Genomic DNA, 14,649 nt, shown 5'->3' with positions numbered 1-14,649 from the left:
TCTTAGCTCTTAATGGGACAAAGACATTTTTTTTATTTGTGCTAAGCTTAGAAAGGTGTAGAGCAAAGATGAGTTAAAACAACTTCAAACCTGGTAAAATATGTTGAATGTCTAAAAACAAGTTACTTGGAATTATGGCTCAATGTCAACTTGATGCACATAATCTCTTCCATTCACAAATATTTACTTACTCCCTTACATCTTAGGCGAACCAATGGATGGATCACTGCCAGGATTTTTTCCGTCAGCTGAGTCTGGATACCTCTGATGGGAGAGTTTCCTCATCTGTGGTGCAGATTTTGCGGGATTACTGCAAGGAGGCATCTAAGTTCTCTGAGGACAACTTCAGTGCACTCAACACCATGGTGCTCTCACTGGAGAGTCCTCAGCAGCTGCAGCTGTGGAGCTCCGTGTGGCACAGATGTCAGAAGACCAAACAACAGCTAGAGGAGACTTTGGCTCAAGCTGTTAAGTCAGATCAGAGCTCCACCACCGAGGACACAGAGGAGTCTTTGAAGACTGCAGAAAGCCAACTTTTCATGCCAGATCATCAAAAGGTTCAAGACTGCTTGCATTTATCCAGGACCATCCCATCATGGACTATTGGGGAGAACAAGTGTCACTCTGCTGGGCCTTTTTCTAAGAGCTCCTCCAGCTTGATGTCGTCTTCGTGTCACTTCCTTTATCCCCCCGACTGTGAAAACAAACTGAAGCAGAGCTCGTCCACCATGGATGACACGGACAGTGACTGCACCATCGACTCGACCATCTCCTGCCACTCTGAGCCTGTCAACTCCAAGGTCACACGGCTCCGCAAACATCCCATGAAGAAGATCATGAAGAAGACCATGAGCTATGAGCTGACCCAGAGAGACAATGTTCCCTCAGACGTCAGCCACATTCACGGATACACGGGCGTGTACATTAAGGGCTTGGAGGTGACCAATAATGTTTCAGCAGAGAAGAAGCTGCAGAGACCAGACGTGACGAGTCCTGTGTTGGGACGCAGCCGCAGCATGTCCACGCCCTGCAGAAGCCATAACAGGCGCAGCAGTGATGGAGAAGGAAAGAAGCAGAGCAGGTGAGGCTGCAAAGCAGTGCCCAAGCGCAGCCTTAAACGTCTTTGCACTAACACCCCGGCTTCTCTATCTCAAACAGCAAAGTGCAGCACATCATGGATGAAATGATTTCCACTGAGAGGGAGTACGTCCGCTCTCTTAGCTACATCATCGAGCACTACTTTCCTGAGATGGAGCGCCTTGACTTGCCACAGGATCTCCGCGGAAAGCGCAGCATCATTTTTGGGAACGTGGAGAAACTGTGGGACTTTCACAGCCAGTACTTCTCAAAGGAGCTAGAGGCATCCGCACACTCACCGCTGTCCATCAGCAGCTGTTTTCTCAGACATGTGAGTCTAGACCGTCACCTGTTGGGGACTTTTTACATTTTTTTCTTAAAAAAACATGATAAATGTGTTACCTTTTCAATTCTTGCTTATTTTACATTCATAGTTACATTCATTTATGTGTTTATTGGCTCAATGATTTCAAAAGTTTCATAAGAGTCAGGCTGCCCAAAACTATGGATCCAGATTATAAAAACAAGAGTAGGTGTCATTGTACTAAGGTCATATTATCATTTCCTTTAAAGCGTCTACCAGCTTCAATGTGGAGCTCAACCTGTGTGTTCGTATGCATGGCCTATTAGGAGCTCAATCAATCTTTGTTTTGAGGCAATCAAAGCAAAATGTCAGCATATTTCTCGTCGTCAGTGTTGTAACTTGTTGTGTGCAGGAGGATCAGTTTGGAATGTATGCCCTGTACAGCAAGAACAAGCCACAGTCTGATGCCCTGCTCAGCAGCCATGGCAACGAATTCTTTAAGGTGCGTCCAGAAACTCCGCTCTGGTTACATTCCTCACCATGACTGTCTCCAAGGTCGAGATACTTTGGAAAAACAAAAACAAAAAGTTTTCTGTTTTGTTTTTTTCCCCTCCAGAATAAGCAACTGGAACTCGGCGACAAGATGGATTTGGCTTCATATTTGCTGAAACCCATTCAAAGGATGAGCAAATATGCACTTTTGCTCAAAGATCTGATCAAAGAATGTAGCCAGACCCAGGAGCAGGAGCTTAGTGACCTCCGCACAGCAGAGGAGATGGTCAAGTTCCAGCTGCGGCATGGCAACGACCTGCTGGCTATGGATGCCATTCGAGGCTGTGATGTAAGTGGGAACTCCCGAAAACAAAGCTTTAAAGCCACTGTGCTGTTGGGCGATCCTGACTAAAGGCAGCACAGAGGTCATTGCAGCTATTTTTGAAAATAAAGTCATCTTGTGTTTACAGTGAGGTCAGCCTGCCATCAGGAGTTGCATTGTTCTCTGTGACGCATGTGAACTGCCATGTTTCCTCTTTAGGTGAACCTAAAAGAGCAAGGTCAGCTTCGCTGCCAGGATGAGTTCATAGTATGGTGCGGACGCAGGAAATACCTGCGTCACGTCTTCTTGTTTGAAGACCTCATCCTCTTCAGCAAAACAAAGAAAATCGAGGGAGGCTACGACATTTACATCTACAAACAGTCTTTTAAAGTAAGAATTCACTGTTTATGTTGTATTTTAAATTTATTTTTGCTCACTTGCAAAAAAATTTTTTTAAAAAAAATCACATTTTGGGATGTTTTCGTCTGTGCAGACGGCAGAGATAGGCATGACAGAAAACGTGGGTGACAGCGGCCTGCGTTTTGAGATCTGGTTCCGCCGGAGGAAGTCACAGGACACGTTCATACTGCAAGCCAGCTCTGCAGAGGTCAAGGCAGTTTGGACGGCTATTATTGGCAAAATCCTCTGGAGGCAGGCCCTTAGAAACAGAGGTGTGTTCCTTTGATAAATTGTATCAACATTTCCCACCAGATTCCACTCAAATCTACAATGCAATAGAGGAGCGGCTATCACATTTCTCGTTTTTGTTTCTTTTATGTCATATTTATATAGAAAATCTTTCTTTCTACTTTATGTACTTTTAAGTCTCTTTCTCACCAAAATTGCGACCAAATACACACCTGATTCCATAATCATGCTCATTTTCATTCTGAACCTTTCTTTTTTTTATTTAGTGTGTAGAGATTACACAACTGGTAGATGGTTGGTGGCTCGCAAATTAAAGTAAAATAGCAAAATATTCCACATTCTTTCCATAAATTTCAGATTTTTCTTTGTTTTCGTTTATTCTACTCACTTGAGTAGAATAAAGTGTTGTCATATCTTCTCCACTGAGATGTTTGGAGAAATTCCCTAACCGGTTTTGAGAAGGTTTTATCTTTTTGTGTCACTACAGACGCAAAATATTTGATACGCCAGATGTTTCAGCGATGCATTTCATTCAACCATAAATGTAAACTCTGTTGAACCATCCCTGTAAAGGCAAAGAATCCACACAAATCCAGTTTGGTCCATTAAGTGCTGCGCCGGTGCATGCTTAGAGTTTACACAGCATTGCAGAATCCACTAACCAAACTCTTTTATATTTTACTACCTCTCACGACAACATGAAGGTTAAGCAGAGGTTAAAAACAACACGTTAAGCTCAGCTGGGGTTGTGCAGTTGACACAGGGAAGCCAGGCATAAAAAATCTCAGCAGGAATTAAGCGAGCAGGATGAAACTATTTGACTTCCTGATTGAAACTTTAAAAGCAACATTTACTGGAGCCATTAGGGTTATATAGGTCATTTCTTATTTACTCCAATGTATAATGTAGGTACTAGGGCTGGGGAATAAGTCCAGAAGCAGAAAAAAATTGATTTAAATTCACAAGTTAATGATTTTATTCGATCACATTTTGAGTTATTTGTCAAATTTTCATATATTCTTTTTTTTTTTGGTTAAGGAAAATACTTTTCACATGACCAGTGATTTAAACACATGAAGGGATGACATTAATTTAAATAAAATATTATTCTAAAGTAAATTAATTTGTTTTTTATAAACAAATTATTCCATACTTTATCTCACCTTTTTAGCAATAGTGCGAGAAAATATGCACACGCATGCTCTGACATCTCTTGTGCACATAAATCTTACCAAATATTCTACCTTTATATGGTGTGCCAAAATGAAAAAAAAGTTTTTTTTAAAAAGGCAGCCACAAAAAGACAGAAAAAAAATATTTTTGTTTTTTGTTTCATTAAAGCCAGAACAAACGAAAAGATGTGCTGCATGTCAGGAAATCCCAAAAAACTCAACTCAAGGAACAGGTACGGACATGAAAATAATCAATGAAAAGAACCTGCCAAATACAAAAAAACACGAGTCGTAGATATTAAGAGGAGCTGAACCTAAAAAAAGAAACAAAGGAAGGCATTCAGCAGAAACCACAAAAGCAGAAAGCAGAACTCAACAGAAACTTTAGCTGGAAGTGAGAAAGTGAAGTGTTGGATCATAGATTTAAAAAAGAAATGGTTCAGAAAAGTCCAACTCCAATCACGTTTTGATCTTTTTTAAAAGCATTTCCGGTGGTCTTTTAATTATGATTACGCCAGCTTGGTTGAGGAAAACAATCTAGTCTACGGATCTAGTCGTCTACAAGTGGAGCGGCGCAGGGAGCTTCTATCTTGCTGTAGTAACTTCTACGTCACACTTACCAGCTTTTTCCCCCTGCATTTGTGTGTCTGCTCCTGATTCACAATTATTCAAATAAAGAAATATTCAGGATTGAAATTTTAAGATTCATTTTCTTTTTGTTATTCCTCCATCATGAGAAAAATGCCATAAGTTAAAAACATTACAAACACAATTTTTATTGGGTCTTTAAATGTAAATAAAAGTTTCTGAGGTTTATATTTATTGGTTTCCAGAGTTGCGCATGCAGGAGATGGTCTCCATGGGGATCGGAAGCAAACCCTTCATGGACATCAAGCCAAGCGATGCAGCCATTAGTGACAGAGCCATTGATTATATCATGAAGGGGTCAGGTGAGATTTTTCTTTCTCCCCGACTTTTCCTTTTTTGTGTTTCTCTAAATGTATTCAACTGAAAGTTGCAAAACAGAAAATTCTAATCTTAAAAATCCTCCCTGTGTTTGACTCTTTGAACAGAATCACGATCCAGAGCGTCCATCGCCGTGTCCTCATTTGAACACTGCACCTCATTTAAGCGGCCCCACTCCACCATCTCCAACAGCAGCACCTCTTCCTCCAGCAGCCAGTCCTCTTCATCCCTGTTGGGCTCCCTCAACCTGCATCTGTACTCCTCGCCCTCTCACCCACATGTGCACCTGTACCCTATGGGCAGCATGACTTCCTTTGTTCAGTGGCCCTACGACTGCATAGAGGAAGATGAGCTGGAGCAGGACTCTGGATGCAGCCAGCCCTCCATGAGTGAGTGAACTATTTCAAATTTGGGCCCCAAACTTCAAGAATCCGGTGCCAAAAGATACAAAGTCCATGCAGAATTCATATATTTTCATTTAATTTTTGTTTGGATCACCTAAAAATTATTTCAAAATGCAAAAAATTGCATTTTGTAAATAAACAGTTTTGATTGAAACCACTAGATGCCACCAAAATCATACATATGATGAAACTTCTATGCAAACCTCTGCAGTTTTTCTTCTCACATCAACAGAACAATTCAGTTTTTCAGTATTTTACTTTCAAAGTGTGCTTGTTGTGGTTTCCAGTTACAGAAAGCTCAGAGACGTCCTCCCAGTGCAACTCCAGTGACAGTGTGACGGGACTGAGCACCCTCACCATCCCTGAGAGCCCCAGCCTCGCCATGGACTCCTTCAATAGCAACGAGCCCTCCCCTTTCCTCTCCTCCTCCACACCTTCATCCTCCTCCATCTCCACCTCCCCAATATTCCCAAAAGATGAAGAGCTTCAACCCCAGGGAACCAAGTTCATCACAGCAGTGAGTACTATTTTTTTTTTTTTGGGGGGGGGGGGGGATCTGTAGCTAGAGGAGAATCAACTTTATTTGCTTTATTTATTGTCCTTCATAATAACTATGCTATTTTTATTGATTTGTAATTACTATAGGTTGATGCTTCAACAATTAGTATTTTTATCAACATTTTGTTTAAAGTGTGCGACTAATTAATTTTGTTAGATATGAAGAATAAATTGTTAAAGAAATCCTTTTTTATTGTAATATCTGGTATGAAAAAAAAATAGGATTAAAGATTTTCTTCATTCTACTTGGATTTTCTCTTGAAATAAACCCCTTGGTGTAATTTTAAATGGATAACAGTTTTTTTAAATGATTTTTTTAAATCCCAAAGGATATTGAAAGTTTTTTCAGTGCAACGATCCAATGTTGACCCTTACCTTTGCACATATGCATCAAACCACTTTGACTCCAAAATGACTGTTTTAGCATCTACTTGAAGGCAAAAATAATAGTTTTTTTCCTATGGCTGGAAATAAATTCAGGCTATAAGGAGCACAAGTTCCTTTTCTTTAAGCAAATATTTGTATAATTTCATTTTTGTTTTTTAGTCGTCAATTTCTAGCAAAAACAGGAGCCACGTTTTAGATTTCCTGATACTTTTACTTTTAAAACATTTTACAAAAGTTTGTTCTGTAACATCCAGGGATATTTTCTGCCCACCTAAACACTACTCATGTTAGCATAAGCTAATCACATCTGAGTTTGCATTACAATATGAAATAATTATAGGTTTTTTGTTCTGATTAAATGTTTGTTCAATTCGCATTCCAGACTAAACAGCTTCAAACATTTTCACCGACTCTTTGCTGTTTTGTTTTTGCCAGAGCACAAGCACTCAATTAGCAGTCGGCCTCTCCACAGTGGTCTGACTCTCATGGGTTTTTAGGTCAGTAAGTAACCACGGTCATAACAGCGGTGTTGGTGCTGTTCTTTAATGTAACTTTGTTGAAATGTGAGAGGAAACACTTCATTTGTGTGTCCATGTGTTTTGGGCCCTGTGCTGCATGGCGATCTGTCTTGAGTAGTTTAGGGGCTGTGGCTGCTGATCTTTTTTTCTTTTGATTGTTTCTTGGTTCTTTTGTGATTTGAATTTTCTCTGTGCATCCGCTTGGCAAAACAGAAGCAGTCCTGCAACCAAACATGCATGCTGTGTTCCAGTTTTGTTTTTTGGGACTTGCAGTGTTTTTGAGGTCCATGTTTTAGGATGAAATTACTATTTCTATTCATGCTTTTGGTGTCTTATACCAAACAACAAAAAATAGCCATTAATGAAATATTGCTTACCATTAAAGTACCATGTATGCATTCTATATAAGGTATTTCATGCTTTAAAAAATCAAATAACTTATTTTAGAAAGAAATGGTAATTTAGGAGTAAAAACCAAAATTGTAAAGGACTTTAAAAAGAAACACTTTTATTTATAAAAAATACATACTTTTTTCTTTAACTTTAATATAAAAATATTATGTTTTAGTCCTAAATCATGTCAATAAATACATTTCTCTGTATGCCCTTCTATTTCTGTCCTTTTAGTTTTGAGGTCAGCTCTTTACAATAAACGCATTTTGCTCACATTTTCTTCTTGTTTTTAATTTTAAACAAGAAAAATACGTCATGACCATTCTGGGTCAGCCTTTCAGTTTTCTGCCAGTTTAACTGATATATGCTCATGTGAGTTGACTGCAGATCTGCCCTCTGATAACCAAAACAGGAAGAAAAAATACCACAGAGGATGAATTAAGAGTTCAATTCTACTAAAACAAAGTTAAAAATTAATTCTTTATACAAATTTGTAATAGAATCGACTTCAAATATTGCTTTGGGGGTAAAAAAAAAGTTTTTGAATTAAATATAAAGTTTAGCTTTGGTTTTGTTGGGAAATGTTATTTTACTTCATATGACTGCCTCTTAAATAGCCGTTTAGTGGTATTTTAGTGCATTTCATGGGATTCATAGTTGATCACAGAAATGTGACACATGCTATGGAAATTTTTTAAATCTTAAAGTGAACATATATTTTATATAGTTTAGGTATAGACATTCTTTTATTTTCCTTTTTTTTTGGCTCCTACTACTTATGAGAAGCCAAACTATTTGTAATAAAAAACAAAATATTGAGACAATCACTGTTAAAGGAGGACAAAAAATATATAACATTGTAAAAAAAATATTCTTGAAGAAATCTACAATTTCATGGTTGGGGAATGGCATTTGCTCTAAGTGCATCATTAAAATAAAGTTGCATGTCTACTTGTGTGTGAGTTTTGTATTTGTGCACAAGTTTTGAAACGTGTTCATTTTTTTCTAATATCTTTTTTTCTGTGTTTTTGCTAGCTGTGAAGTCTAAAAGAAAAAGAGATGGAAACCAAGAGGAGTCGATTTTTGCAGCACTAAGATTTTTATTAATGAACCTCAACCATCAAATGGCATTTCAAACAAACGGACATGTGGTTTTATGCTGTCGTGACGGTACGTCGGGCAAATCTGTAAACTTGTTTTAACAAAATAGTTATGTGTTTATATTGTAGATGTATTTTATACAACTGACCAAACAAGAATCAGATCCATGTTGTTTCTTGTGTCTTTGGTCTGTGCTGACAAATCTGTAAATAAAATCTTCTAAACACAATATTGTAATTATTCTTCAAACAAAAAAAACAATATTTCTTTACTGAGCATCTTCAAAGAAGCTTGCTTCTGGCTTAGACGAGCTTTCTCCGAGTCAGATTTCTGCCGATTATGAGAGGCGATATTTCCACTGATTAACGAAGAAAGTACAACCACATGTACAGGACCCCCCTCCCCCACCCCCCACAACAGAAAAGCAGCCCTGCAGGCTCACACAAAAACGATCACCGTTACATGAAGACGATTGGAGGTATGTGAGAAAGCAGCGCGGTTTTGCCTTCACATGAGAGGAGCTGACATTTCTTGACCACAGATCCTGTGTTTGCAGTCCCGAGTTGAACATTGCACCTCAAACCACAGCCCAGGGCGCACAGCTAGGGTTTTAGGGCCAACATTTGCATGCAGCACAGACGAAACAAAAAGCCACGCTTAACTTGAGGCGCTTCCATTGCTTAACCTGTTAACTTTACATTTTATATTTTCTTTTACAGCTCATGTTCTCTTTTGGCATAGCTTTCATACACATTTACACATAAACTCTTGCAAAAGACGCCTTTACTTCAGGTTTCTTGGTGAAGTAGAATTAAAGGATGCTTTGAAGGTGTTTTTGACAGTTTCATGGGGATTTGGCACGTTTCTGTCTAGAGAAGTAGAAACACAGGGCTGCAGATAGGAAAACTTCGAAACACAACACCAGCAGTTCTAGCACCTCCACCTGTAAGAAACAGCAGCACGTACATTTACATTAGTTTAAGAGGTTCAGACCCTGTTGCAAATCATTACTCAGGTTTAGCTAAAAAGTGTTAAATTAAAAAAAAAAAACTTGCTTCACACCTTACAATAAATCAGCTTTATGGGTGTAATGATTCAATTGAACAACAATTTGATTCATATCATTATTCGGGGTTGACGAAATGATTCATAGTTGATTTTAAACGATCCGACTCACTGACCTAAAATTGATCCAAGACTTCTTTAACCAAACATTCAACCAGTGTGACTCAGAGAAAAATATCTGGAGACTGAACAGAGCAGGTGAAGTTTCCCAGATTCCTTTTATTTCATGCAAAATAATCAAGTGTAAATTCAATATGCGTACAAACAAACAACTAAACACAAATTAAAAGCAAATCCATTCACATTTTAGTTTGATAAAGTTCAACCCACTGTTGTTTTTCCACATCCAAATAATCCAAAGGGAACATTATTAGAACAGTGTACCACACTGTATGGTCACGTCTTTGCTAAATTCAAAGTGCTTCCACACATTGGACTTTAATGATGGACTGATCAGATTTCTGCTGTCATCACGTGTGTTGTCCCGTGTGACGCCGCTTGGTCGTTTTTACGTTATAGTAAAATAAACCTGCAGTACGTCAATCCAAATGGTATTTTCCATTATCAATTTATTTACATTTGGAAAAAATTGTACAATGGAATAGGTCGATCCGATTAACAACGTGCCTTAAACAGATCTGTCTGACTGGATTGAAGAAAATTAAATCGATTCATTGATCAAGTCAGTTGATTTCTACACCCCTAGCTAAAATGCAGAAGCTGTTTGAACCTCAAATGATGGATTCTGGCAGGTTTTTAGTCAAAAGCCGGATTGATCATCAGTGAAGCTATAAATGCATCTTTTTAACATTTTTATGTTAATCCTAGATCAATCATCGGGTGATTTTCACCTGAGCAAAACTATTTACATGAATTTCAAAATGTCGGGTGTCAAAGAGTCTGTGCTTTCACCAGGGAAGTCTCACATGTCCCAGGAATGGGTGGACCAAAGACCAAGTTTCCCGTATCATTTATTATTTTTTTGGAACTCCCTATGTTTTTCTTTTTCTTTTTTTTACACATACAGCATTTGAAAATAAGACAACCACTCTAATTTATCATGTTGTGTCATGTTTTGATCTGTTTTTTATGACAAGTATTTTTTGTTGGGTATATTGTATCGAGTAAAAATTACCCAAAGAAAAGGGATGGTGCACCTTTTATTAACGAACGTGTTCTAGGGTTAAACAGTTATTGCACATAAAAGTAAACCTTTGAATGTGCTCCACACTAAAATTCATTACTGTTCTTTTTATTTAAGTTTTTAGATTTAGTTTCTTTTTGCATATTTACTCCTGTATAGTTTAGACCTATACATTACTCTGATTTAGTTGTAGTTTATAGTAGTTTATACCTGTCAAAATGAGGTCTTACCTTCATATACTGATCGCCATCTGTAGACCAGTGAGCCAGGTCAACACTTATCAGGCAAACTGCAAGGACAGCTATAGCAATGCTCCCCAAGTTTGCCTTGTGGACAATCTGTATAAAAGATAATAACCAACCCCCCCCCCCCCCCCCCCCCCCCCCCCCAAAATAAATAAATAAAACCGTCCGGTTATGATTGTATTAAAATTGTCTATAATTCTGACTTCAACTGAGTCAAACTTACGCTCGTCAATGCTGGATATCTCAACAAAAAAATGGAAACAAGTCCAACAAAGAGGAACTGCAGGTAGAAGAATAAAAAAAAGGTTATGATCTGTTCACATTTGATGCCTAATGATTTATATTTTTTTCAAGCAGAAACTTACCAGTACTCCAGTCAACTGAGAGAGTCTAAACATGGTCATATAGGAATAGGTTATCTCTTGGGTTAGTGCACTAAGAATCCCCACTCCAATGCTGAAGAGGCCGGTCGCCATCTGCATCGACTGACAGAGAAACAAAGAATAAGACAAACTATCAGTACCATAAATGGGTATATAATGTATTCTTTATACATTTTAAAAATGATTAGACATCATAGCAAATTTATTTTGTCATTTATTTGAAAACGGGCAAACAGATTATTATGTCATGAAAAAAAAGAAAGCAGATTGATGATGATGATAGTATACATCTTATATGGAAACATAGTAATAAGACAAGGTTAAAAAATACAAGGAATATCTGAAAGGGAGTGAGAAGAAGTTAAAACCTTATAAATTCTAAACCCCATGCCCTAGACCTAATTTATTACTACACCCAGTGCACCCACTTTCCATTAGTCAAATTCAAACTTTATTTATCAAGCACTTAATAAGCTGCAGCAACACAAGGTGCTTAACAGGTTTAAAACAATTTAAAATAAAATTCTAAAACACAGAGAATCCACTCAACCCTCCGGACGCCCTGACGCCTGACAAAAAGGGGCATAAAATGGCACGTGAATAAAACTCTAAGTGTAAATAGAAATAGAAACCAAAGTGGAAACTTGGCTTGATGCTGATGTGAAGAAGTGAAATTTCGGGCAACAGTCCACGCCAGAGACCAACACAGAGGACGTCACCGTGTGATACCGCCCGATCAAGGCAAGCAGCCAGACCGGGAATATCCCACTGCAACGATCCCGTTCCATGAGACAGGTTGGTCAATGTGTGGAGCGTCCCCCTGAGGACGATACTTGCATTAAAAAAGAATCTCACCATTTGTTTTGGTTCTAACTTTAGGAAGAACTAAGAGGCCTCTATCAGAGAACCAAAGGGTCAGCGAGGGCTCACACTGTAAAATCATATCAGATATGACAGCTAGAAAAGAGAAATGCACTTGTGTACATCTGCTGAACATTTGTTGCAAAAATGCTAAATTATCTAAGTTAAAAATTATTACTTTCTCTGTTTTCAAATGGTTAAGAAGATTGGGACAAGCCTTTGATCAATTCCAATCTTTGTATGTCTGATGCCATCTTGGAGAATTGAGGTCTGCCCCAAACAATGCAATGTGGAATTTTCACTTTTTTTTAATTTGTTGCTGAATGTAAACTCAAGTGCCTTGTTCATCTTTTTTCACCTTTGATGAATTTTAGGGTGAATTATAAATAAGATACTTCCTCTTTTGCAAGCACAGAGGTGCTAATGCATGCTATATTTCCAGTAGATTAGATTATTGTAGTGCCTTGCTCTCTAGTCTTCCAAAAAGGAGGATATCAAACCTTCAGCTATTGCAGAATTTACCCACACTCGTCCTGGGGAAGATCAGTGAGCGGGAACACATTACACCCATTTTAAAATTACCGCATTTGCCAGAGAGATAGTCCTATTCTCTCTCTAATAAGTACATATTCTGTTTCAGATACCCATATGCACACATATAACTACATTCTGTTTTTTTTTAAAGGGGATTTTAGTTTTCACTAAGAGTAAAATAAACATTTCAAAAATAATCATATTGAAGTGGTGAAACTGTGCTGCACAGAAGTTCAAACTGGGTAACAACACCTTTTTATTTTAGGAGACATGTTTATTAGAATATTATGGTTTACCATATAAGGTACAAAGTTCTTAGTAATTTACAAGTCAGATTTATCCAATCATAATTCACCCTAAAATTGATCACATTTGGAAAAAGGTAAACCCAAGCAAAAAAAAGTATAACTTTTATTACTATTTGTAATTGTATTGCCTTTTTTTGTGGCTGGAAAGATGAAATGCATGGTTTGGTGCAGGTAGTCTGGCGGAATATTAGAAAAAGGCAATCGAGTTTAAATTTAGCAACAAGTTTGTTTGTTTTTAAAGTGAAAATTTCACAAATACATAATAAATAAAATGCAAGATGGTATTGCATCCCATTCACAGAGTGGACCTTATCACCGTTTAAAAATAAAGAAAGTAATAATTTTTTACTTAGTTAATTTCGAATTTTCTGCAACAAATATTCAGCAGCTGTAAACACAAGTTCATTTTTCTATTCACGTTTTAATGTAATTTATGGATGACAGTTATAACTTCATGAAAGACCATACAGGTTAGAAAAACAGAGCAGGTTTTTGGATCACACATTTCTGCCAGGGTGTGTGTGTGTGTGTGTGTGTGTGCGTGTGTGTGTGTGTGTGTGGGGAGGGGGGGGGTGTCCACCCAGGTCCTTCCTGTTACTGCAGAGAAATTTACAGTCATGTGCATACGTGTTATTTTAACGCACTCCCCCGTCTGATCTGTCTGTGACATCAAGTATTTTGTGATAGACAAAAAAGAGAAATGAAACGTTAACATTCTGAATTTTGTTGAGTTTTTCATTACATTTGCGTGTGATAATCAAACAAGACCTCTAATCTACCCTTGATGCAAAGAATTCAATTCTTGTTGTTATAAATGGACAAAGCTCCTCAGAAAAAATCCAATAAGTCAGTTTGATAATTCTGCTTTCCTTTTTATTATTTCAAGTATCTTACCCCATAAACAGCAGGCTGTTGTTTCATCACCTTCTTATGTCGTTCTTCATTTTTAACCATCGCTGTTGCTTGATAATACTGGGTCAAAGTGGGGGGAGAAGGAGCATCTCTTCGTCCCACTGTTGAAGGCTCCTGGTCAGCCTGGATGTCCATGTCAACATCAGCACAAGCCATGGTGCTCCTATGATCCAGAGGAAGAACTCTAAAAGAAATTTATATATATATAATTTAAGTTGAAATAAAATGGCTTTTTAGTTTCCTTGATGTAAAAAAGGAAAGAGCTATTGTATAAAACACATGCATAAATACAAAGCAACAAAAATATTTTTAAGTTAAGCCAGAAAAAAAAGAGTAAATAACATTTACATCATAAAAATACGATTAAAATAAATATTATTTTAGAAAAGGAAACACATTCGATCAATGTTCTCACCACACTTCGCTTGAACTGTGTCTTTTTCAGAGTACATGACACTAAAACAAGGCTCTTGCTCATTACCAATGATTTCCACTTCCCTTTAAAGGCCAAGGCCATCACACGCCTTGACTTCCTCTCCCCGAAGAGATTGGTCTGTACAGCTTTCTGTCAATCTTTCAAATTTAACGTTTTTTTCTTAAATTCATTTTTTAACTCCTTTACTACCATGTTTTGTGAATGAGTTGTATATTTCTGAACAAAGCAAGTGTAATGTTGTTTTAAATTGGGTTAAAATGTAAGTGTGCTACATTTCACTAAGTTTCTTTTTTTTGCTGTAACAACTTTTTTTGGTTAGCAGTTATAACCCCATTTGTGCAACAGATCCAGTTTTAAAAATGTAACTAAACCCTACTATCTTACACTTTTTTAATGTGCTTGTGGGTATATATGTTCAT

The 14,649-nt window shown here is 37.6% G+C and overlaps 2 protein-coding genes across 8 annotated transcripts in view; one reads left to right on the top strand and one right to left on the bottom strand.

Moving 5' to 3' along the window:
- Positions 1-8,571, top strand: part of plekhg4b (pleckstrin homology domain containing, family G (with RhoGef domain) member 4B) — a 32,613-nt gene extending 24,042 nt beyond the window's left edge. For 3 of the 7 annotated variants that reach the window (XM_011485190.4, XM_078932813.1, XM_011485188.4), the window contains exons 14-24: positions 207-1,081; positions 1,159-1,408; positions 1,794-1,883; positions 1,998-2,222; positions 2,415-2,585; positions 2,689-2,866; positions 4,849-4,965; positions 5,089-5,370; positions 5,673-5,902; positions 6,766-6,827; positions 8,277-8,571. In XM_011485190.4, coding sequence (XP_011483492.1) covers positions 207-1,081; positions 1,159-1,408; positions 1,794-1,883; positions 1,998-2,222; positions 2,415-2,585; positions 2,689-2,866; positions 4,849-4,965; positions 5,089-5,370; positions 5,673-5,902; positions 6,766-6,810 — 2,463 coding nt within the window. In that variant the 3' untranslated portion in view covers positions 6,811-6,827; positions 8,277-8,571. The remainder of the gene's footprint in view (positions 1-206; positions 1,082-1,158; positions 1,409-1,793; positions 1,884-1,997; positions 2,223-2,414; positions 2,586-2,688; positions 2,867-4,848; positions 4,966-5,088; positions 5,371-5,672; positions 5,903-6,765; positions 6,828-8,276) is intronic. The other 4 variants (XM_078932814.1, XM_011485189.4, XR_013648163.1 and 1 more) reach the window with 3 other exon arrangements.
- On the bottom strand, positions 8,322-14,324 carry LOC144984450 (uncharacterized). Its single transcript, XM_078932815.1, has 6 exons — positions 14,210-14,324; positions 13,777-13,978; positions 11,162-11,281; positions 11,020-11,076; positions 10,782-10,889; positions 8,322-9,285 (listed from the first exon to the last, which is right to left on the bottom strand). The coding sequence occupies exons 2-6, from the start codon at positions 13,948-13,950 to the stop codon at positions 9,187-9,189; spliced, it is 558 nt and encodes a 185-aa protein (XP_078788941.1). The 5' UTR covers positions 13,951-13,978; positions 14,210-14,324; the 3' UTR covers positions 8,322-9,186.
- Positions 14,325-14,649: the final 325 nt, after the last annotated feature.

Source organism: Oryzias latipes, chromosome 16 (genome assembly GCF_053564925.1).
Source record: "Oryzias latipes strain Hd-rR chromosome 16, Olatipes_Hd-rR_3.1".
Taxonomy (NCBI): Eukaryota; Metazoa; Chordata; class Actinopteri; order Beloniformes; family Adrianichthyidae; genus Oryzias; species Oryzias latipes.
Note: the sequence above shows the minus strand (reverse complement) of the source record. Positions and strands in the feature narration are given on the sequence as shown.